The 25,025-nt window shown below is 39.9% G+C and overlaps 1 protein-coding gene across 8 annotated transcripts in view; it reads left to right on the top strand.

The window, feature by feature from the left end:
- The first annotated feature begins 3,690 nt into the window (after positions 1–3,690).
- Positions 3,691–25,025, top strand: part of LOC149823114 (DNA polymerase I A, chloroplastic-like) — a 113,941-nt gene continuing 92,606 nt past the window's right edge. For 7 of the 8 annotated variants that reach the window (XR_016425884.1, XR_016425885.1, XM_089980561.1 and 4 more), the window contains exons 1-5: positions 3,691–4,138; positions 5,285–6,746; positions 6,889–7,077; positions 10,597–11,273; positions 13,863–14,316. Coding sequence is in view for 6 of the 8 variants with exons in the window: in XM_089980561.1 (XP_089836687.1) it covers positions 3,987–4,138; positions 5,285–6,746; positions 6,889–7,077; positions 10,597–11,273; positions 13,863–14,316 (2,934 nt within the window). In the remaining 2 variants the exon portion in view is untranslated. The remainder of the gene's footprint in view (positions 4,139–5,284; positions 6,747–6,888; positions 7,078–10,596; positions 11,274–13,862; positions 14,317–25,025) is intronic. The other variant, XM_089980562.1, reaches the window with a different exon arrangement.

Here is a 25,025-nt window from a genome sequence, read left to right as displayed (position 1 = left end):
AATGGAAATGACAAGTATGGCAAAACTGCATTCTTGAGTTAAAAAGCATACTTCTATAAATATATATATATATATATGCATATATATTTAATTACTTTAATTTCTATTTTTAAATATTTTAGCTTAGTTCAGTTCATCCAAAGTCCATTGTGCAACTTTCCCCTACCTTGAGGAGTCTCGGGGTTGAGCTTGCCTTCGAGAGTATGTAATGAAGGGCTCAGGTCTCAGGGAACAACCGAGATCCGTCGTGCGAGCTGCAAAAGAGTAAAGCATAAATATATGAAACTAGCTCGAAAGCTAAAGCAGGAGAGGCAAGTGGGCTCGACAGTCAAACTGGGCCCAACCCAACTTGCAACGGCTAAAGGTGAAGGGTGGGATAGACTGATGAGTCGAACTTGACCTCGGGCCCTAACAAGAGCAGAGAGACTAGGGAGAGGGCTCATCCCCCTTCCTTGCGAAAAGGAGAAACAGGGAGGGGGGGAATCCCCTCCCCTTTCATCTTGAGAAAGTAGGGAGAGGGCTCGACCCCTCCATTGCAAAAAGAGGAAGGATAGGGGGTAGGGGCTTTGTGCCTGCCTGCCGAGAATACTCAAGTGACAAGGGCAAGGTCCCTACCGACCTGTTGAAAAAGCAAGGTAGGGGTCAACAAGCCCCTGCATAAAGCCTTATCACAGGCGGTAGGGGGTGTCGCCCCTGCCGACTTGCCAGAACACTAAAGGCAGGGGCTAAAACCCTTGATGACCGACTAAATATAGGTGACAGGGGGCATCACCTCTGCCGGCGGACGAAAGATGTTAGGCAGGGGCTTTAGCTCCTACCGATCGACTTAATGCAGACGGCAGAGGGGCGTCGCCCCTACCACTCTGTCGAAGAAGAGAAAAGGGGAAACAAAGAAGAAGAAGACAACATAGGGAAGAGAGGAGTTGGGGGTTACCTGAGAGGAGGCCAAAGCAAGGGAGCTCAGGGTCGGAGAGGAGTCACAAGGGGGTTCGTCAAATAGGAGCTCACCAGAGGGGAGCTTGCCGAAGGTCTGCCAGACGAAAGAAAGGTGAGAGCGGGAGAGAGGATCAGGCGAGGGTGAGAGGAGGTGGGGAGCTGGGTGTCGAGGTCGGGGAGAGCGAGAAATAGAGAGAGAGAGAGAGAGAGAGAGAGAGAGAGAGAGAGAGAGAGAGAGAGAGAGAGAGAGAGGGTGATCAGGTTTGGATCCGAGAGGGATCCGACCCAAGTCCAGATCTTTTTTTTTCTCTGGATTTTACACCTTTTGCCTCGACCATAGCACCATTGACAATTTTCAAGATCCACCCTCGAAGGTCATAAGATACCCTTTGTCATCAAGATGTTTCATGGATATTAGATTTCTCTTTAAACTTAGAACATGCCTGAAGCTATGCAACTTTCATAAATTACCATTAGTAGTCTTAATTAGAATATCACTATTTCTCATAATATCTTAACATTCATTATAAAAAAGACAAACCTTTCTAAAATTTTCAAAAACATAATTATTCATACCTGTTTTGCGTGAGGCAAATGAAATGATGCTCCAAAATCCAAGATCTAAGTTTTAATGGGGTTGTTAACACACAAGATTAGGGCATCGAGAGTTTCCTCTGATGTTGTATTGGCGAACTATTCATTATATTTTTTGGGCACCCTATAATTTCTCTTTAAGTGCCCTTTCTTCTAATATTTCCAGCTACTAGGTCCCTTTTGCTTATTTTGGGGTCTAGACTGACTCTTTCTGTCAGACTTAAACCCTTCAGATTAAATAAATGATGCATTAAAAATACCTTACTCAAAATTAATGGTTTCTCATACATATTTGAGAGCGCCTTCAAGAGACTAGTCGTGGTCTTCTTATTTTTTATGTTAAACATGACATTTGAGGCCAATGTTAATCGAACAAATCTCAATATTTTCCTATCTATTTAAAAGATCCTAATCTTCATGCCTTATATTCGCCGTCTTACTTTCAAGAAGCGACTGATGCAACTTTTTCTAAAACAGATAGTTTTCGATCTGCATCTTCTAAAAATCGAAGTCCTTATCATCGAACATGTCAACCTTCATCTTTTATTCTTTCGTCGGCATCTCTCCCACTCTTTCCTTCAAACTGAGACTCTGATACCAATTGTTAGAAATGACTTTTCAAACTACCCATGGATAAAAAAAGAAAACACGAAAAAAAACAATCACACACGAAAAACAAAATTTTTATGTGGTTTAACAAGAATTGCTTACATCCACGATCACATTGAGCCTTCTTCTTTATTGATTGAAATACTATATAAGAATAGGAGTTTATGATTTTTTATAAAGAATCTGCTAGCATTATTGAATGTAACAAGGAGTGTAGGGTAAAATTACAAAGCTACATTAAAAAAATTTGCCTTGAGGCTAACGCTTTCGAACCCTCACTTTACGGGCAGAAGATCTCGACCCCACACTAACTTACAACGAAGTTAGATTCGCGAAAATTAGAAATTTATACCATGCTCCCCACTCCAACAATTAGCTCATGTGATCCATTTCCAATTGGAAAACAAAAACACAACCATTTAATGACCCATTCTTTCACGTGGATATGAGCAAAGAGGTTTCATATATTTAAAAACAAAACAAAGAATGAGCCAATCAGTGAATGGTGTGGATGCGCCAAGCATGATACCTCACCATCCACAATTTTGCTGCAAGGGCTAAGCAAAAGAGGAAGTACTCCCTGCGGGCAGGGAAGAGTACTCGTGGAGTTTTATACTGCAAACATTGACCCAGTCCACAATCAACGTGACACCTCCCGACCAAAGTGGGATGCCTAAACCATAGTAGTGGTTTTTCCACAATAAATCAATGAGAACAATCAATGGGTAGAAAAACATATCCGAAAAAGGTCCATTCTTAGGGTATGTTTGGAAGAGAGAAAGATGTAGGAAAAGTAATGCAAAATGGGAAAATCCACAAAATTTTTGACCCTTCGAAATGTGATAGAATTTTTCATTGAGAGAGTTTTTCTAAAAAGGACACTTTTTGATAGGAAACATAGAAGAATATTTAGTACCAAGAAAAAATTTATTTTTACATTCCCCACCACTGCCACTACCACTACCACCCACCATCTCACCATCACCACCACCTTCCTCATCTTCTCTCTTATTTTTTCACATTTTCTCACTCTGTTTTTCTCATGCTACACAAACAAGCAAAAAACTTTCTTTTGCAAAACTTCTCATATCAAAAACTCTAGTAATCCAATTTTTTTTTTTCTTATAAGAGTGTTTCTCTCTTCGAAACGTGCCCTTGGTTCCACGGTTTTCGTATCCAAAGATCTTCGAGGTTTTCAAACACGTCCTTACGTGATATATTATTGCTCACGTGGTGAGCTACCACCACCACAAGGTTGGGGCTTTGGGACAAAAATTGGTGGGACCAAGTACAGTGCATCTCTTCTCTAGTTTAAGCAGCCATTAACCCTCAACAAAATTTGGTGGGGAACAATTATCAAAGCCAATCCCTCTTCCACTTAAAATTACGGGGTTATTTTCAAACATGGGCATCCTGACAAATAAAAGGTTTTTAACGAATATTTCATGATTAGATAACGTCAATGTTATTTATGTATTAAATATTAACGACGGGTATATTTGCCTGTCTTGTCTTAGGGGTTAGGGGTTAGGGGTTAGGAGTTAGGGCTCTCTCTCTCTCTCTCTCAACGTAAGGTGAGGTTTTTGGTGGGAGGGTTTAGGTAGGTTTTTTGTGTCTGTTTTGGAGGGAGAGAACCGAAAGAGGCATGGATTACAGACATAGTCTGAGATGGCTGTGGAGGGAAATATGAAAGGCTAGTAAAAAAAGCATTCATTTTTTTTACCGAGTGCCTCCAATCCGTCCGCCTCTCTCGCTACGTTGGGTACTACTTTGTGAAGGGTTTAAAGTGGGGGAGGGGAGCAACGGCAGCGTCGAGGAACAGAGCTGGGTGGAGAGTTGCGGAGGCGATGGGCTTGGGGTTTACCGCTCAAGGCGCCCCTCTCAAGACCCGCCCTGCCCCTTCCTTCTTCTTTGCCTCCTCCCCAACTTTCCGGCGCCGCTCCTCCTTCCCCTCCTCCTACTACTATTCACACTTTCTTTCCCGCAAGGGCTCTGAGAGGTATACCTGCTTTCTTTCTCTCTCTCTCCCTCTCTCTCCGTTTGAACTGAAGGTGGTGTTTCTGGTATCGCGTTATGGGTGTTCGGCGTGGAAATGTCTGGAGGAATGCTTTCCGGAAGATGGGTGGTGGAGAATCGATGAAAAATCTGGTCTTTTGTTTGGTTTTATGCCTCTTCATTTTCTCCGTTCCCAATAGCGTATTTCAGTCCTAGGATGAATGGGAGTATCGCGTTATTAGTCTTTTGCTTGAAAACGCGTGGAAATTTGATACGAATGATGGGTCGTTGGAAACCTATGAGAAACAAGCCTGTTTTGTTTTAGCTGTTGCGTGAATTGTGTTTCCAGATTGAGTAAAATAAGGTCAATCGAAAAGTACTTCTATACTCTTCATGTTGAATAATTTTTTCCTTTTTTTCTGAATGGGGTATTCGAGTGTCTTGTTAGTGTTTTTGCTTAAGATGAATGGAAGTATTGTGGTGGGATAATTGATGTACGAACACAATTTTTTTTTTCAATTTTCTTGTTTTGTGTTCTGTCCACGGGTATTCTTGTTCTTGTTCTCCTCCTACTACTTCTGCTTTTCCACCCGAAATTGCGTATATGTTTTTTCTTGCTTTTGCTTGCGTGGAAATTAGGTATCAATGTGGGTGTCGGAAACCCTACGAGGAATAAACTCGGTTTTTTTTTCTTTGTTGGTTAGATTGTATTTGCGAAGTGACTTAAAGTTGCGTCAAAAGTAACGATATTTTTATACCTCATGTTTAAATATGTCTTTCTTTCTCCTTTTTGGTGTGCGTGTTTTCAGAAACGGGTTTTGTCTTATAGAGATCTGTGAAGCGCCATATTAATTGGGATTGGTGTAAACTTTGTTAAAGATTTTGTTCATGGGATAGATTTTGTCTGCCTCATTTTCCAAACAACACATTTATCAAAGAAAGTTGTGGTTGTCTTGGATGCAATCGCCGATGTTGGATCCATATTTTCTTTTCTGGTCATGATTTCCTGGAAACTCCATTGCCTTCTTGCTGCATGTGCCATACGTCGAACTTTTTAGAACTGCTTAATGATAGCTCAATGCCCATAATGTACTCTAGCATAAAATCATTCAGAATTTGTTTACCTGATTTATTTTACTGTTTCGAGTAGGAAGGATGTTGGTTCTCCCCAAGATGCTGATGGCGTTTGTTCAGATTCCACTGCTTTCAGCCCCCTGAACACTGGAAGAAGTTCAGTTGCAAACATTATGGATGTTTGTCATGGAGTGGTTGATAATGCTCCACAATTTATTGGCATGGCCCACAGTACAAAATATGGGTTCCGGTCTGGTCTGCGGAAGTTTCATACATTTTCCCAGTTAAATTCTTACTACCAGAGTCAAAATTTTCCCAGGATAGTAATCCGGGTGAGTCCAAGGTATCTTGAGGAGAAAAAACATACTCCCAGGGCACAATCAAATGAACACCTTTCAACTGGCTTATACCGTAACGAAGGCAGCTGGGTGCAAGAGACTGCAATTTTGAGAGCATCAAAATTGCTTCAAAGAATTCAGATACCACACAATGACACCATAGAGGAAGAACTAAAAGTTTTGGAGACTTTGCAATGTAGGAATATTAATACAAGAGAGGTTTTGATGGAACCATCTGTTTTCCATCCAAAGACAGAATTGCGGCTAAATCAGAACCCTGTATCAATGACCAAGAAAGGTGGTGAGTTGTTTCCTGCAAACGTTGGTGATGCAGTTGCTTCACATGATTGTGTGAACAATCTTGCTCTGCATATTTTACCTTCACGCAAGGAAGTAAGTTCTAATGGAAGGAGTGAATATTCTGATATGGCTGTAAATGACCCCAGGAAAATTGAAGTAGGTAAAACAACACAATATAGGTCTTCTCTATCAAGGGGTGTTGCTAGAGAAGTTATCCAGAGAAAGTGTTTGGGGAAGAAATTGACAAAGGAAAATAAGGGAAATCTGTTTGAAACTAATGCAATCAAAAGAGATGCTTCAAACAGTGGACTTTCAACAATTGACAATTCTGTGGGTATGAGGAATCCTGTTCGATCAACTGATTCCAGCATTAGTGGAGAAACTTCTCCTATGGCAGTCGGTAGCCAGGCGGATTCAGGGTTTTGTGGTACTGCAGATGATCAGAGTTCAGATTTAGGAACTTCATCTGGGAATTTAGATAGTGAAGGCTGTAATGAACTTTCTGGCATTGCAAATGATGCTCCTAAAAATACAGGGGATGAAGCACATCTGGATCTCTCTTTGCAGCCTGAGACTTCCAAAGTTCATGTTCCTGGAAAACGAAGAAAGAATATCTCAACAAATGGACATTTACTGTGCAAGGGGGTTGATAAAAGTCAGAAAGGTGTCAATGAAAAATTTTCAGATGGTGAAGTTTCTGATATTAGCAATATTGTTGGGGCTCCTTCTGCGAATGTGAATGCCAGAGAAGAACTTGGCAGCTATATTTCAGATGATCATATAAGACTTTCTCGTCTCTATGATAAGGTCCTTGTTGTGAATAATGTCTCAATTGCGATGGCGGTTGTTGAAAAGCTAACTGGGGAGTACAGGCTTCTTGTCCATGCATGTGATACAGAGGCATGCACAGTGGCTTCACTCAGTTATTTTAGCATATAAAATTTTAACAGTTTATAGCTAACATGCTTTAGCAGCATTCAGAAATACTGAACATGGAACATCATGCATTAAGTGTCACTTACTGATGATAATACTTTTACAGGTTGCAAAAATTAACGTGAAGCAGGAAACTCCAGTAGCCAATGGGGAGCTGATCTGCTTCAGTATCCATTCTGGGCAAGGAACAGACTTTGGAGATGGTAAAACGTCAATATGGGTTGACATTCTTGATGGTGGTAAAGATGTTCTGATGGCATTTGTTCCGTTCTTCGAAAATCCTTCCATTAAAAAGGTAGCTTCATACTGCAAGATTCTGGTTGTACACACTGCTGGATATCCAGTTCTCTTGTCCTCTCTCATGGTCTTTCACATTTTTCAGAAAAGACCTGCTAATTTTTACTTATATAAAATAGAACCTTAATAAACAAACGACAAACTAACAAATAAATAAATTGTTGCATGTCTTAAACCTTCACTACAGTTAGATCTGCCACTTACTGGCATAATGCTTTGATGGTATATCATATCCAAGTGGATTTATCGTCAAACCTTTAGGGTGCTCAAAAGTTTGAATCTGCATCTTGAAAAGAATCAAATGTCAGTAGTGTACCTAAATGCTTGTAGAGATAAAAGTTGAGTGTGTATAGTAAGTGATATGGCTAATTTCATTGTTATTGGAAACACTTAGACAGAGAGGAGCTCCTGCTTCCTAGGAAGATTGATTCAAAAATGGAAAGCCACCATATTAAAAAATGAGCAGGAACCACTAAGGAAAGGAATCCAGATTCCTCATGTTCAAGAATTATGATTGTTTAGATTGAGGAATTGAGATTCTTGCAGCAATTATTCTATCAATTTATTATTTTTATAGTTGCATGTTTGTTTTCATATTGTTCTTTTACATGAAGTGAACTAGATCATCATAAAAGGGTTTATAGATTATAATATCCATCTACTAAATATTTTTTTTCTTACTTTCCTCTCTTCTCCATAACTTAACACAGAAATGCCATTTTTGCTTCTTAAACTTCTCCTTATCACTTCCTTTTTGCTTCTTGCTCTCAAACCTTTTTAAGCTTTAAAATTGTTGCTTTCTGTGTATGACTCCACATAAGTTCCTGTGTTCACTTCACACTGTCGCAACTCGCAACTATGGTTACATCTCACTGATCTTTATGTTCTGGACCTATGGTGAGTATTTTGGATTGTCAAGTTCATTGTTGTAAGATCAAGGTAGATCTTTGTATCACGTTGATATCTAGGTCTATTGTTACGTCCATACATGTCAAAGCATGGTACACTATATTGTGCATGGCAATCAACATAAGCTTTGCACATTACATGAGAATATGTTTAGTGTCTATGTGAATGCCACGTTGATGCACATCTCCAATAACATGCAAAATAGATAAATGGAATTTGTTGAACCATAGGATATTTGGCCCAGTCAAGTTGCATTCTCTCTCTCTCTCTATATATATATATATGTGTGTGTGTATATATGTGTGTGTATATATATATATATATATATATATATATATATATATATATATATATATATATATAGAGAGAGAGAGAGAGAGAGAGAGAGAGAGAGAGAGAGAGAGAGAGAGACTACAATATGAGAACTAGAGTGTGAACCATGATATTCATGGGTATTTTTTGTTTCCTTTTTCTTGAATCTGACTGTACGGATAAGATCTACATACTTGGTTTTAAATGGATCGGCTCGTGAATTGTCCGATTGCGATGCATACGTAGGATTTTTATGGCTTGAAAATCGATGGCTCAGAATTTCTGTAAATATTCAAGCATCCGAAAATCATGTATTTTGTCGAAAAAGCGATCCAACAGACGATTCATGTCAAATGGATCATGCTGAACTCATCTTCATAGACAGATTTGCAAAAAAAAAAAAAAACGGAAATGCCTAGTTCACACTGTAGTTCTCATATTCTAGTGACTGTATATATATATATATATATATATATAGATATAGATATACACACACACACTAATCAGCTTGCATTGGTGTTTTTTAAATTTTTTTTTCTACATACCCATCCCAAACTGAAAGCGGCGAGCATTGTTTCACATGTAACAAAAAAATTTTTAATTATCAAATCTGGTAGAGGTCATTTTGCAGCATTCTCCTCCCAAACCTAAGGAAACAGATAACAACAAACATGTATATGTTAGCGGAACAGTGGAAGATGCTACAGCCTGATGGCTAGCTTTCAGTGATAGTGCAACAAGTGGCCCGCTCCGGGCCGCTGATGGCAACCGGGGTTGTGCTCTTGATATAGGTGGTGTATGTATTTGTGATACAGGCTGCTGATATTGTGATAGCAGATTAATATTGCTTTGAGGCTGGCTTGTAGAAGCTGATGTTGCAAACTGAAAATACACTTTATCAAATGTAAACAATCCTGATGCCTGGGATCTTTGCACTAGTCGAATGAATGAGAGGGGGTGGGAGGAAAAATAAAAATAAAAAACCTAAGAAAGGGCAAGCTATGTCTCACAGTATAAGACAAACATAATGGCATAATGGTACTCCAGGGCCTCCAAAATCTGGCAGGATGAGTACTCATAGCCTGAGGAGTTTGCTGAGCTGAGACAGTCAAGTTGCAACAGGCATACTTTGTGGAGCATACGGCCCTGGAACTCATTGTAAAGAAGGTGCAACCTGGCCTGGTTGGGTGGAGTAAGAAGAACCTCAGGTCCTCAACCCAATTAGAATGGGTTTGGATTTGTTTGGGTATAATAAATTGTATATGTATATTTGGGTTTTTTCTGCATATGCTAAATGGTAGACCTTTAGGACATTCATAGATTGGGGTTTAAATGGATCATGCCGATTTTTAATCATGTAAACTATTATCTCTAAAAAGATTATATATATTAATGAATTTCATCATAAACACTGATAAATAGAAAAACCAATAAAAACACTATTTTAAAGCATGCAAAAGTTTAGAGATCAAAATATTTGAATTCTATTAGAATATAAAATTTTCTTCTTAGTTAAAAAAATTATTTATCTTAAAGAAAAGTGATTGGATTAATATTATTGATTTTGAAATCGGTATTTAAATATGTTTGGGTATTCATCAGGTTGGGTACAAAACAGATTGATGTTCAGGTTGGCCTGGGTAAAGATTGTACACAACCGTTTCTGTTGGATATAAGAACATATTAAGTATAAAATGAGTATGGGTACAAAGTGGGTTGACGTTCGAGTACAAAGTTGATAAAACCGTATGGATCTAGTGTAATTGACTAAATTTGGACGTGAATAATATACAATGAGATAAGGTTGACTGTGGATCCAAAATATATGTGTAAATCTAATAAATGTAATCGGATTATATTGTGATATGAATTTAATCTCAAATTACCCCAAAAATTTATTTGAGCTCAATTTGGATCTAAAAAGAAAAAATTGATGATGCAAATGTATATCCAATTCAAATGCAAATTTGGTCCTTTCATGATCCAAACCTGAAATAACCTTTAGGATTCTGATATAATTATACCTCATAGTGATTGGTGTACCTTTCTCCTGGTGTATTGCTGGTCATCTCACTAGTCTTTAACTAAAAGGGCTCAGGTTCAAATTCTAGTGGGGGCCAATTTCCCATCTTGGCTATCAAGAAGGGAAAAAGGAAAAAGAGAACGAAATAGTAGTTAACCATGAGAACAGTTTCCTGTTGATGTTGAATCTAGCTCTCTAGCTTTCATATGTTTGAACTGAATATAACCATATTTCACAACTAGATGTTTATTTTATTCATCCTTCGTTTTGAAGGTTTGGCATAACTATAGCTTCGATCGCCATGTTTTGGAGAACCATGGGATCAAAGTTTCTGGGTTTCATGCGGATACAATGCATCTTGCACGACTGTGGGATTCCTCTCGACGCACTGAAGGGGGGTATTCCCTTGAAGCACTTACAGGTGATCCAAAGGTGATGTCTGGAGATGGTTCGCATAAGGCGGATGAATTGTTTTCTGGCAAGGTTTCCCTGAAAACCGTATTTGGAAGAAGAAAACTAAGGAAAGATGGATCTGAAGGCAAAATTGTGTCTGTTGCTCCAGTTGAAAGCCTTCAAAGGGATGAGCGGATACCATGGATTTGTTACTCTGCCCGAGATTCAATAGCTACTCTGAATCTCTTCAGGAGCTTGAAAGAAAAGCTGATGAAAATGCAATGGATGCTTGATGGTGTTAAAAGAGGAACAATGTACGACTTCTATGAAGAATATTGGCGTCCTTTTGGTGAACTTTTGGTTAAAATGGAATATGAAGGGATGTTGGTTGATAGAAAGTACCTCTCAGAGTTAGAGAAAGTAGCAACTGCTGAGCAGAAAGTTGCTGCTGACAGATTTAGGAGATGGGCATCAAAATATTGTCCTGATGCTTTGTACATGAATGTTGGCAGTGATATTCAACTGCGTCAGCTGTTTTTTGGTGGTACCTTAAACAGGTGTTCACTGTGTTTCTGCAACCTTTACAAACTCTTTTTTCTTTCCAAAATTTTTGATTGATTGACTGACTTTATATGTATCTAGTATCATGCTTATATGCCTTTCTTTCCGTTAATGGTCTTTGGTGGGATTCAGAGTAAGGCTATTCTTATGTTATTTAGTGCAGTGATCTATCTGTTTCTAGGTTGATGGTGATCCAAAATCTACTAAGAACATATTTATGAACCTACAAAAAGCTTTCTCACCTGGGAAATTAGATCAGTGATTGCCTGGTTATGTCACATGGATATGGTTTTTTTTTTTTAATTTCCAATATGACTAACATTGGAATGGGAGTCAAAATGGAGTACCCATGGGACATAGTTACCTGGTGAGTAAGCTTTTCATATGGTTTGTGTATGTGCAAATTGTAACTCATGGGAATGACTAAACTTTTCCAAAGGCAAGAAAGTTTTGCTGTGAAAGTTTTCCTCAACCTTTCTCCCGAAGAAATGTTTCTCAGCTACTTTTGGAGCTGAGAAAGTTCTCATGGGTTTGCAAATATGTCTTAAAGGTTAAAAGAAACTGCACCAACTATCAACTTGAAAAAGTAAAAGTCAATATAGGATAAATTAGGCAGGTTAAAAACAATGGCTTGGCTTTCATTTGAAGCTAAAACCTAAATTTTCTTCCTTTTTAATAGTTTATGCTATTTCATTTTGCCATGGGAACTCCTTTTTTTTTATCTTTAATTTCCTTTAATTTTGCCAAATGTGTTGGAAGTGGGTAGCTATTGTGAAATCTATCACCCACTTTTCCTTGAATAAAAGAACACCTGTTTAAAATATTGATTTATCATTTTGAGAATGGTAGTAATGGATAAATTAGGCAGGTTAAAGACAATGGCTTGGCTTTTATTTGAACCTAAACCTAAATTTTCGTCCTTTTTAATAGTTTATGTTATTTCATTTTGCCATGGGACCTCCTTTTTTTATCTTTGATTTCCTTCAATTTTGCCAAATGTGTTGGAAGTGGGTAGCTATCTGTTTCTAGGCTGATGGTGATCCAAAATCTACTAAGAACATATTTATGAACCTACAAAATCTTTCTCACCTGGGAAAGTAGACCAGTGATTGCCTGGTTATGTCACATGGATATGGCCTTTTTTTTTAAAATTTCCAATATGACTAAAATTGGAATCGGAGTCAAAATGGAGTATCCATCCATGTGACGTAGTTACCTGGTGAGTAAGCTTTTCATATGGTTTGTGTATGTGCAAATTGTAACTCATAAGAATGACTAAACTTTTCCAAAGGCAAGAAAGTTTTGCTGTGAAAGTTTTCCTCAACCTTTCTCCCGAAGAAATGTTTCTCAGCTACTTTTGGAGCTGAGAAAGTTCTCATGGGTTTGCAAATATGTCTTAAAGGTTAAAAGAAACTGCACCAACTATCAACTTGAAAAAGTAAAAGTCAATATAGGATATATTAGGCAGGTTAAAAACAATGGCTTGACTTTCATTTGAAGCTAAAACCTAAATTTTCTTCCTTTTTAATAGTTTATGTTATTTCATTTTGCCATGGGAACTCCTTTTTTTTATCTTTAATTTCCTTCAATTTTGCCAAATGTGTTGGAAGTGGGTAGCTATTGTGAAATCTATCACCCACTTTTCCTTGAATAAAAGAACACCTGTTTAAAATATTGATTTATCATTTTGAGAATGGCAATTTTTGTATAAACAATTTAGGATCATGAAATTGAATGAACATCTTTACATGATATTACTTAAGTACACCTTGCTTGGTAGAGTTTTTTTGGCTAGTAATTGGATGACTTACCACTTGGTGCATCACATTGTATTGTCAACACTGCTTTTATTAAAATTCCTTTTTTGTTGTTAAATGGTTTGTGTGGCAATCAAAAATTGCTTCTTTCCTCATTTCTTGTTGGTTTTCTCCTTTCTACCCCTACTTCCCAATTTTCTCCTATTCATGCTTCCATAAAACTGGGAAAAAACTGAGCATTAGAGTTTGATGCTTTGTTAATCCATTGGTTTTGGGACAATTGGGGAGGAAATTGATTTACTACTTGGTATGGGAATTGCCAAACATCCCCTTTCTATTTGGGATTAATAGCTAAAGCTTTTTTGTTTTGACAAGCAGGGGTTAGGCAGACCCCAACCAGATTACAAGGAAAATGCATTATAATCACAACTGTTTTTCAGAAGGCAATCAGTCTGGTGGTTTGTCCTCCCATAACCTATTCGATCCTATTGGAATGTAATTGGGAATCCATAGACAATGAAACCTATCAAACTTATAAAAGCACTCTAAGGCACTATAAGTTACTGCACATCTATGCACTCTGCCTTACATTGCCTTTGAGACAGCATGGATCACATCCTTTCTAGAAGATTTTACCACCACTATAGGAGTCTGAACTCTGAAGTTCGGCTAGAATTTCATGCCACCAATTCCATTCCCTAATATCATGTTCAGTGGGCCAAGCAAAGTAGCCAATCTTTCTGGATTTAAACTTTCTGATTTGCATATATTCCATTTCGGTCTCTTATGCAAGATTTTCTCAATGTTTTTACACCTTTGTATTAACAGAAAGGATCCAAATGAATGTCTTCCACATACAAAGACTTTTAAGGTGCCTAATGTTGATTATATTCCTGAGCAAGGGAAGAAGGCTGCTCCAAAGTACCGAGATATTGAACTTCATCGTCTTAAGGGTGAGATGCATACAGAGTTGTATACACCTTCTGGATGGCCTTCGGTTAGCAGTGATGCTTTAAAAGCATTTGCTGGAAATATCTCTGCGGATCTTTATGACGTCAAAGGTGATGACTGTGGTTATCAATCTGACAATGTTGAAGTAGATGATGTAGAGCAAGGGGTGGAATCAATTGCTAAAGTTACTGGAGACAAATCTGTTTATGGATCAGCATATCATGCATTTGGACGTGGAAGGGAAGGAAAGAAAGCATGCAATGCCATTGCTGCTCTTTGTGAGATGAGCTCTATTGATGCCTTAATATCTAACTTCATTCTGCCCCTACAGGTGAGCTACAATGCATCATGTATTTTTAGAGTTTTGTTTGTACACATGATCACAGTAGTGTTCTTAGTTCTATTTTTGGCAATAGATGGCTAATTCAAGTTTTAACTAAAGGCAAGGCATTCATAAATAGGTACTTAAGTGGCTCTTGACATAGGCCAAGTTAAAAGGTTAGATATATTGTACGTTGTGACTTTTTCATGCTGGTTTTCTGTTTTTTGACTAATTTTATGCTTGTTGGTGAGGTTATTAATCATTTGTTCCTGGAGTACTTGTTTTCAACCTCTTTCCATGTAGCAATACCAACAACAACAACAACAACAACTACGCCTTCATCCCAAAACAATTGGGGTCAGCGATATGAACCAAAAAAGAAATTCATTTTGGGTCTTCCACATGAATCCTTTTCCTCCAATCATTTCTATCCAACGCCATGTCCTCGGTGAGGTTCAAAGCATTCATATCCTTTCCTATCATCTCCATCCAAGTCTTCCTAGGCCTACCCCGACCTCTTTTAACTAATATATTTTCCCATTTCTCCAACCTTCTAACTGGAGCATCATTAGGCCTTCGCCGAATATGTCCAAACCACCGTAAACGATTCTCTCGCATCTTATTTTCAATGGGTGCAACACCTACCTTCTTACGTATCTCTTCGTTCCGAATCTTATCTTTTATTGTATTTCCACACATCCATCTAAGCATCCGCATCTCAGCTACACTCATTTTTTGAATATGATGTCTCTTGGCAGCCCAACATTCCGTACCATATAGTAAAGCGGGTCTAATAGTCGTCCTATAAAACTTTCCCTTCAACCGCAATGGCATTCTACGATCGCACAGCACTCCAGTAGCACTTTTCCATTTCATCCACCCAACCTTTATCCTATGATTTACATCTCCATCAATTTCTCCATACTTTTGAATGATGGATCCCAAATATTTGAAATAATCATTCACCGGTATATCTTGCTCACCAAGCTTCACTACACTCCCATCACTACTTCGTTGCTTACTAAACCGACATTCCATATATTCAGTCTTACTCTTACTCAACTTAAAACCTCTAGCTTCCAATGTCTGTCTCCATAATTCTAACTTAGCATTAACCCCAGCTCTAGACTCATCAATCAAAACAATATCATCAGCAAACAACATACACCACGGTACATTTTCTTGAATTGATCTCGTAAGCTCATCCATCACTATTGCAAATAGGAAAGGGCTTAAAGCAGATCCTTGATGTAACCCAACCGTTATCGGGAAATTGGTTGTCACCCCTCCACAAGTGCGGACATTGGTTACTACTCCTTCATACATATCTTTAATTATACTAATGTACTTGAGAGAAACACCTTTCTTCATCATTGTCCACCAGAGAACGTCCCTAGGTACTCTATCGTATGCCTTCTCTAAATCAATAAAAACCATATGCAAATCTTTGTTCCTCTCTCTATATCTTTCAATAAGTTGTCTAAGAAGATGTATAGCTTCCATAGTTGATCTTCCAGGCATAAAACCAAATTGATTCTCCGATATCATGACAACCTTCCTCAACCTAGACTCAATCACCCTCTCCCAAAGTTTCATAGTATGACTCATGAGTTTTATACCACGATAGTTTGTGCAATCTTGTATATCACCCTTATTCTTATATAAAGGCACCAAAGTACTCTTCCTCCACTCATTAGGCATCTTATTTGTTCGCCAAATCAAGTTAAAAAGATTTGTCAACCATTCTAAACCTTTCTCTCCCAAGCATTTCCAAGCCTCGATAGGTATACCATCTGGGCCAACTGCCCTTCTTGATTTTATTTTCTTCAAAGCCTCTGCAATTTCTTTCTTTTGAATCTTGCGCATGAAGTCACGATTTATCTCATGAAAAGGAATGGAGAAGTCTCCAAGATCTTGAGCATGACTATCATTAAATAGCTTATCAAAATAATCTTTCCATCTCTCCTTAATCTCCTCATCTTTGACTAAAACCCTTTGCGTTTCATCTTTGATACATCTAACCATACCCAAATCCTTCGATTTCCTATCTCTCATCTTTGCAAGCCTATAAATATCCTTCTCGCCTTCTTTGGTATCCAACTTGTCATAAACCTCCTTATATACCTTAGCCCTCGCGTTTCGAACAACTTTTTTAGCTTCCTTCTTTGCTATCATATACTTTTCCAAATTCTCATTATCACGACTCTTACTTAGATTTCTATAACACTCTCTTTTAACCTTAATAGCTAATTTGACATCCTCGTTTCACCATGATGTATCCTTACCTAGTGGTGCACCGCCTTTAGACTCACCCAATACCTCCTTAGCTACTTTTCTCATACCACCCGCTATCTTATTCCACATTGATTCTGAATCCTCCTCGAGACACCAATCAACTTCCTTAACTACCTGCTCTACAAACATTCCTTGTTTAGCTCCTTTCAGTGCCCACCACTTAATTTTAGGATCTATCCTATGTCTATCCCTTTTGCGGCATTGTCTAATTCTAAGATCTAAAATTAAGACTCTATGTTGTGTAGCTACACTTTCTCCTGGTATAACCTTACAATCGATGCAACAACCCCTATCTCTCTTTCTAAGTAGGAAAAAATCTATCTGACTCGTATTAACCCCACTTTTAAATGTTACTAGGTGAGACTCCCTCTTCCTAAACCAAGTGTTTGCTAAGATCATATCATAGGACAAACAAAAATCTAAAATCCTTTCTCCACTTTCATTTCTTTCTCCTATACCATAGCCTCCATGGATATTCTCAAATCCATCCCTACTAATGCCTACATGTCCATTAAGGTCACCGCCGATGAAAAGCTTTTCTCCATAAGATGTCTCTTGTACTACTCCATCTAAATCTTCCCAAAATTGATGCTTAATGGAATCATCTAAACCTACTTGAGGTGCATAAACACTAATAATATTAATAATATCCGTACCTAATACTAATTTAATAAGTAAAATTCTATCACCCTTCCTACGGACCTCAACTACATTATCTATAAACTGACGACTCATAACAATCCCTACTCCATTCCTATTCCTATTTATTCCTGTATACCAAATCTTATATCCCCAAGGTTCTATCACTTTAGCTTTCTCACCTACCCATTTGGTCTCTTGAAGACATAAAATATCAATCTTTCTCCTACACATAACATCCACTAACTCTACCAACTTACCAGTTAAAGACCCTATGTTCCAAGTGGCTAACCTAATTTTATGGTCTTGGACTAACTTCTTTACCCCCACCCGTCCAACAAAGTGAGGGAACCCTTGCATATTTGACACCACACCCGGGCGCCGGTGTGACGCGTCGCTTCTGGGCGACGACCTAGCAACCCTTGCACATTTATCACTGCCTCCGGGCCTAGAGAGTACAGCGCGTCGCTCAGTAGGGAACGCCCCAACGAAATTCTCATATTGGTTCATTTTCATAGGATATGACAAAGTTTTTATGCTGGCTGTCACAGGCCTACCGCAACCCTCCTCCTTTATCCGGGCTTGGGACCGGCAGTGTATAACTACACAGGCGGAGTTAATACCAAGCTTACCTATTTAAAGCGGCACACCCAGCTACTGGGTAATATCCCTTATGTTTTCTTCCCTTTTCAAGATGGAAAAGGTTAGCTTAAATTGTGGATATTGCACCAATGGGAATGCATCTAAAACAGTCCCTGTAGAGCTATGTTTTGCTTGTGTGTGTGTGTGTGTGTGTGTGTGTGCCCGTGCGTGCATGTGCACTATGAAGCAAAATGGAGAAGAGAGTATTTTTAGGCTCATGTTGCGAGTTGTTTATTTCGTTTTTGTAGCCTTTCATGCCTTTGTTTTATTTAAAACATTTATTTTTAATAAAAAAAGCCTGTGCGAGTTATGTTTAGTTATTCTACTATGTAGGATGCTCTATAATATCATAGTATATAGTATATCATACTATGTGAGTTCCTTATGGTATACTGTTATACTATGTAGGATATTGTGTATAAAGGATAGTTATCCACATATAGAACTTGCCTATGTCACCTGGGTATGGGTGTGGAGGGTACGACACGACAATTTCAAAAAATGAGGGTATGGCTGTGTATATATATAAAGTTTATATATATATATATATATATATATATATAGAGAGAGAGAGAGAGAGAGAGAGAGAGAGAGAGAGAGAGAGAGAGAGAGAGAGAGAGAGAGTTTGGGTCTAGATCCTATGTGGATATATATTAAAGTTTATATTAATTTTTTTACAAAAAGTTTGTAAATATAATGCTTGAAAAAAAGGGGGAGGGAGAATGGAAATTTTAATTTAAAAGGGGAAGGGGGTATTTCATAACCCCTTTCCCGGTTTCCGGTCCGGTATGCTCTCTCTTCTACTTCTTTTTCTTCCTCCTCTTTCTTTTCTTCTTCTTCCTACTCTTCCTCTTTCTTCTTCTTCCTCCCTACCTTTCACTGACATAAAAAATGGTTTGGGTCAGGGTTGTACTTGACCCAAAGCAATATGGGACCCGACTCACAATGTACTTGCACTACATTCGGTAATCACCCCCTTTATAGTCAAAAGCACTAGGCGGTGCTTAGTCGATGGACCCCTAAAAAGACTAGGCGGGACTAGGCAGATTAGTCGGTACCTTGATTAAAAAATATAAAAATGAACTACTAAAATTAGTAACTATGTCATAGGGATTCGACTAACCAGGTGCCGCACGCGACGTGGGTGTGCATGCAGGTGCGACACCTGGTGCGGTCAACCCGACCCTATGTAAAAAAAAAATGAAAATCACGACGTCGAGGGAGGCTCGCCTGAAGAAGAAGAAGACAACGAGGAAAGAGAGAGGTGAGAGGGAGCTCACCTGAAAGGGGGCCGAAGGGCGCATCACTGGCACAGGAAGGACCAACGTCGGGTGGCTCGCCGAACGTGGGGCTTGCCGGCGTCAGGTGACCGAAAAACGAATGTGAGAGAGGGAGCCTACGACGGGGGGAGAAGACGAGCAAGGATAGAGAGTGAGCAACGTGGGGAGGGGGAAGTAGATCAGGGTTGAACATGAGCATTTTTGCTCATGCCGACATCGTGTGTAAAGTCCACTTAAAAAAAATCATGTCGGACACGTGCCGTTGTCGGTCCGATTGAGTTGGACCCGAGCCCGACTCGGACCCGGCTTCTCGAAAGATCAAGAAGCCTGCGTCTTTAAAAGACGCAGGCCTTCTGGCGAAGCGCAAAAGCCCTCACCCCTTTCTCTCTCCTCATCGCCTCTCGACGCTTCCTATCCATCGAACAGACGCCGGCGATCGAAACCGCCGGCCACCCCCCCTTCGAGCACCACCACCTTCTCCCTCTTCTCTATTGCGACCGACGACCACCGACGACCGTGCCGACGACCTCCTACCTCCTTCCTCTTTCGTGCTGCCGCCGACCCCCTCCGATCGTCGCCATCACCCCCTTTTTCCTCTATGACCCCCCCGGCGATGCTCCGCCTGCTCCTCCCGTGCCAGCGAGCTCTCTTTTCTTCTGCATTTTTTGGTGACGTCGCATCCATCACTGTTGACCTCCTCCTCGGATAATCTCCTCTCTCACTCCCTTCCTTTTCTCGTTGTTCGGTCAACAAGGGGCTCCACTCCCTGCCGTTGTCTCTTGTCGGTCGGGGGGGATCCCCCCCTTCTCTCTTTTCGTTCTTGTCGGCAGGGGGCTCCGCCCCCCTGTCAATCGTTCATTCCGGCAGGGGGTTCGCCTCCTGTCGCTGGTCCTTGTCGGCTCTCGTCGGTAGTGGGCTTCGCCCCCCCTGCCGCGGGCTCCTTCCAGTAGGGGATCCACCCCCCTTGTCGCTGGCTCTTTCCGGCAGGGGGCTCTGCTTCCTGCCTAGGTTTTCGTTTGGCCGGCAAGGGGGACTCTGCCCCTTGCCGTTTCCTTTCGGTAGGGGTGGGACCCCTGCCCTTGTTTCCTCTGGCAGGCAGGGGGCTCCGCCCCCCTATCGCTATCTCTTCTTGTCAGACAGGGAGGGCGAAGCCCTTGCCTGTGTTTTTCTTTGGTCGACAAGGGGCTCCGCCCCCTGTCGTGGTTCTTTTTGTCAGGCAGGGCGGGATAGAGCCCCCTGCCTATGTCCTCTTTCTTTGGCCGGCAGGGAGCTTCGCCCCCTGCCACTGTGTTTTCCTTTGACCGGCAGGTGGGCGGGTTCCACCCCCTGCCTGTCTCTATCGTTTCACGGCTTTCGCCCTAGTGGGCGCAATGGGAAGGGTTGGGACCCTCCCTGTCGCCCTATCCTTGCAAGGGAAGGGCTAAGCCTTCCCTGTTTCCCCTTGTCGCAGGGAAGGGAGGGCCGAGCCCCTCCCTGTTTTCTACCCAGGTAGAAGAGGGATCAGGCCCCTCTTCCCCTTCTTTCTTTCCTGCTTTCGGTTTTGCCTGGCAGACAGAGGCCGAGCCCCTGTCTCTGCTCTCCTTGCAGGAGGCAGAGCCGCTGCCTCTGTGCCATTTGCAGAGTTGGTAGGTGGGGGCTAAGCTCCTAGCCCTCTCTGCCGTTTGGGTAGGGAGGCAGCAGGGCTCACTGCCTCCGCCTTGGCTCGCGGTCTGCTGTCAGCAAGTTCTTGGCAGGGGGCCTTTGCTGTTCCAGCAGGCAGGGAACCATCGGGCTCCTTGCCTTGCTGCCTCTGCTGACTTTCTGGAGGGAGCTGGGCTCCCTGCCTACCCTTGCATCAGGGTCTGATACCACTGCAGGTCTTACCGGACCCGTCCCTCGTTTTGATTTGGCATACTAATATCTTTGCACTTTCAGGTTGCACGACGGAACCCTCTCGCGCCCCATGGCCCGAGCACATTCGTACCTACGTACGCAGGCGTACGAGAATCCGCAACCCCTTAAGGTAGGAGAAAGCTGCGTGAACAGACTATGAATGAACATAACTAAGATAAAGAAATCATAACTAAAGTAAAGGACAATTATATATATATATATATCGAGAGAGAGAGAGAGAGAGAGAGAGAGAGAGAGAGAGAGAGAGAGAGAGAGAGAGAGAGAGAGAGAGAGAGAGAGAGAGAGAGATGTCTTTTAACTCAAGGACGCGATTTCGTGATCCTAGTCCTTTATTTTTTCTGTCCTTTACCTTTCTGTTGCTGCCACGCTTTATGTGCCCAGGCTTTTAATTTCTGTCTTTTCATTTGATGTCTTTTTCAGCTCAAGGACGCGGTTTCGCGATTCTTGTCCTCTTTATATTTCTGCACATTTCCTTTCTGTTGCCCCGCGCTTTATGCGCCATGGCTATTTGCTTTTCTGTACTTTTTCCTTTCTATTATCCTGCACTTTATGCACCTTGGTTGGTTACTTTCTTCTTTTAATTTCAGCACTTCCTTGTTGTTGCCCTGCACTTTATGCGCTTAGGCTTTGTTGCTGTTTTTGTTGCTTGCATTTATGCTCATGCTTTTGATTTACTGTTGTACTTCTTGCTTCTGTGTATATTGCTATTTAACTACTTTTGAGCTTTGGCCACACAGGAAGCACGGATTCTGCCTCTTATGATTGCTTACAGGTTAGATCTCGCAATAGGCGAGTGCATGCGTACCAAGGTTCACTCATTTTTAGGCGATGCGAAATTGGGTACCAACGCCTTGGTCTCGAGAAAAACATGCCTTACAGGGATTCTGTTTTTTCTTGAGAATGCTTGCATGTTTGGACTTGTTTCGGGTGCCTTTGAGTGACCCTTGCCTACTATCGTAATCACGTCCTTTGGCAGTGACATTATGCGATATTACGATGTGTAGTTTGCGAGGTTGTTAAACTTCATGATGTGCAATAGGGCACAATTGTTGAAATTCCCAAAAATGAAAACTAAGCGCCTTCACAGGCAAGATGCTCGAGTGGGTCTAATGGACCAGAGCATGTAGAACGGGGCGGCGGTTAAAGAAACCCCCGTCGTACTCGTTCGAGATGGTTCATCAAGAGAGATGATGGATGGTACATCAACTCCGATGGACAGACCATTCATGGCTATTACGGGCAAATGACTCGGTTTCCCCAGTCATCAGAGTTAGGGGATAAGGGCTACCATAATTATCCTAGGTGGTAGTCGCCTGACACTTCTGCAGAACTTAGATGCATCCTTGTATGCCTTTGGGGACTTACTCTCTTGGTCACTGACCGTCCCCTTAATAGCGGATTTAGTCAGTCATTCGGGGTAGCATAAAATACATGGCATAATAGACTCTCGAATTGATCTCGGCTGTTTCTACGTTTCGTGCCTTGTGCGTATCCACAATGACCAGCTAATAATCGGAACAGAAATATGATTGGTTCACACCACTGTTAGACTTGCACTTTGGTAGAGTTACAATAGTTATTTGCTTTTGAGCTTGGTTACCTACTTTGCTTTACTACTTGTGATAGTTAATGGTATAGAGGGTTGGCTCTGTGGTAATTGTATGATTAGTTTGGTTATAACTACTTATAATTAATTTTGTTATAACTGCTTGTGGCTAGTACTTGCCCTTTGTCTGTGGAATCAATTTCATTATTGATTCATATGATTGCACAATTATGAGCATGTTTTATATTAGTCGTTGTTCTTTCTGTTCTTTTGCACACCTACCAGTTTTTTTCGAGACTGACCCATTTTATGGGTGCAGGTGACGAGTAAGCTCTCTTCGCAGTCGGTGGCGCGGTGCAACATGATCAAGGCCTCTCTCTTCTTGTTGGCGTCCTGGCTGCTCGTTTTGGATTTTATACTTTTTGCTTTCAGGGGAAGAAGACCCCAAATTTTGTACATGCTAAACTGTTTATTAGAAAAATCTACCTTTTGTTCACTACCTGTTTTAGCTAGAAATGGTTCCATTGGGATTTTGTGCTAACGTGCTCAGAAGAATCGACTTGTTCTTTTTAAAATAAAATCTTCTATTGCTAAAAGTTTTCGCTTTACAAACTCTGAATTTCGAAAAGATTTCATTAAATATTTCCTTATTTCAAGTTGAACTTTTGGGGCATTACATCGTGGCCATTTGATTTGCATTTTAAAAAGCTAAAAAGTCAACAAACCACGTGGCTTTCATCCAAAATGCAAACAAACGGCCATGATGTGTGCATGAGCAAAAACGCTCATGTTCAACATGACCTGATATGCTTTCGCGTGGGGGAGGGTTTCTCGAATGAGAAACCCTACCCTGCATGCTTTAAATAAGAATGGGCTTGGATTCGGGTTAGATCCGAATCTGACCTAGGTCCGATTTTTTTTGCCGCACCCATGTTTTTTTAAAGTGCCGCATAACAAACATGTATGCAACATAAAATCATTCAACAATAATCAATAGACAAAAAAATACGTTGAACATTACAAAACTTGCCCAAATATTAAAAACAATTGAATAAGCAAAGCAAACAACCATCAACAAATGCCAAATAATTTGAAAATAATCTAAATTCTTAAAATAAAATGTTAAAACTAACAACAAACATGTATTCAACATAAAATTAATGAACAACAAATGCACGAAGCATAAGATATTGCTATCGTCAAGCATATAAACATGTTATATTACAAAACCTGCCCAAATATTCTTAAGACTAACAACAAGGATGAATCTAATATAAAATTAATCAACAAATGCACAAAGTACAAAATACCACTATAGTGAAGCATAGCTGCATAGTAAACCTGTTATATTACAAAACCTACCCTAACATTAAGAAGAATTGAATAAACAAGCAAACAATTGCAAATATCAACAAATGCTTAAGTATAAGATATCGGTATCATCAAGCATAGTAAACCTGTTATTATTACAAAATCAGCCCAAATGATTTAATTAAACAAAGGAAACAACTGCCAATATCAGCACAAGTTACATAATTTAAACATAATATCAGGTCTTAAAGATATTAAAATAAGATCCACGTCGTTGATGCTCCATCAATAAATCTAAAATAAAAGACAACCAATTAACCTTCAAATAAAATATACATATGTATATTCATTCAATGTCACATTCACAAACATAATAATTCAATGTCACATCTACATAAACAAACACACATAACAAATTAACTAAAAAAGAAAAGCAACAAATGCACATAACTTAAGTAAACCTAAAAGTCAAGTCCACCAAAATAGTCAATACAAGTTTAAGGAGTCAAATACTCCAATACATATGTAGTCAATACATATCCCAAAAGATGATAAGGAAAATAAGAAATCTATTCATGAGAATGAGATGATGAACATGCAAGTTCATCACCATCAGAATCATCTTGGTCTTCAACATATTGCCCTTCTTCTTTAGTTTCTTTAGAACTAGCTTCTTCTTTTTATTCTTCAACCCCCATGGCTTTCTTTTTCCTTCCGGGAATCTATGTTCTTCTTCCTCTTTCCTTTCGTAGAACGAGTAAGCAGACCCTCCTGATCATTCAATGCCCCAATTGCCTTTTCAACATCGCGCCATGTGAGAGATGCATCATCCCCTCAATATGATTCGGTCAATGTCTCTTTTGCTTATTCTTTCTTCGCATCTTTGTCTCAATTTTTATTATATTGCACAAAACTAAATCATTTAACCTTTTATGCAATAATTTGTTTATTTTTTTGGTATGTACATGCACAAAAATCTTCAAGTTAATATATATATATGTATGTAATTTGGAAATATTTACAAAAGTAATTTCAAAATTTTGATTACCCCTTCAAAAGTACTCCAATTACGCTCACAACTAGAAGCACTACAAGTGAAGCCAAGAACTCGA

The sequence above is a fragment of the Nuphar pumila genome, chromosome 11 (assembly GCF_984573655.1).
Source record: "Nuphar pumila chromosome 11, dmNupPumi1.hap1.1, whole genome shotgun sequence".
In the NCBI taxonomy this organism is placed as follows: domain Eukaryota; kingdom Viridiplantae; phylum Streptophyta; class Magnoliopsida; order Nymphaeales; family Nymphaeaceae; genus Nuphar; species Nuphar pumila.
This window is presented reverse-complemented; position numbering and strand designations above follow the sequence as displayed.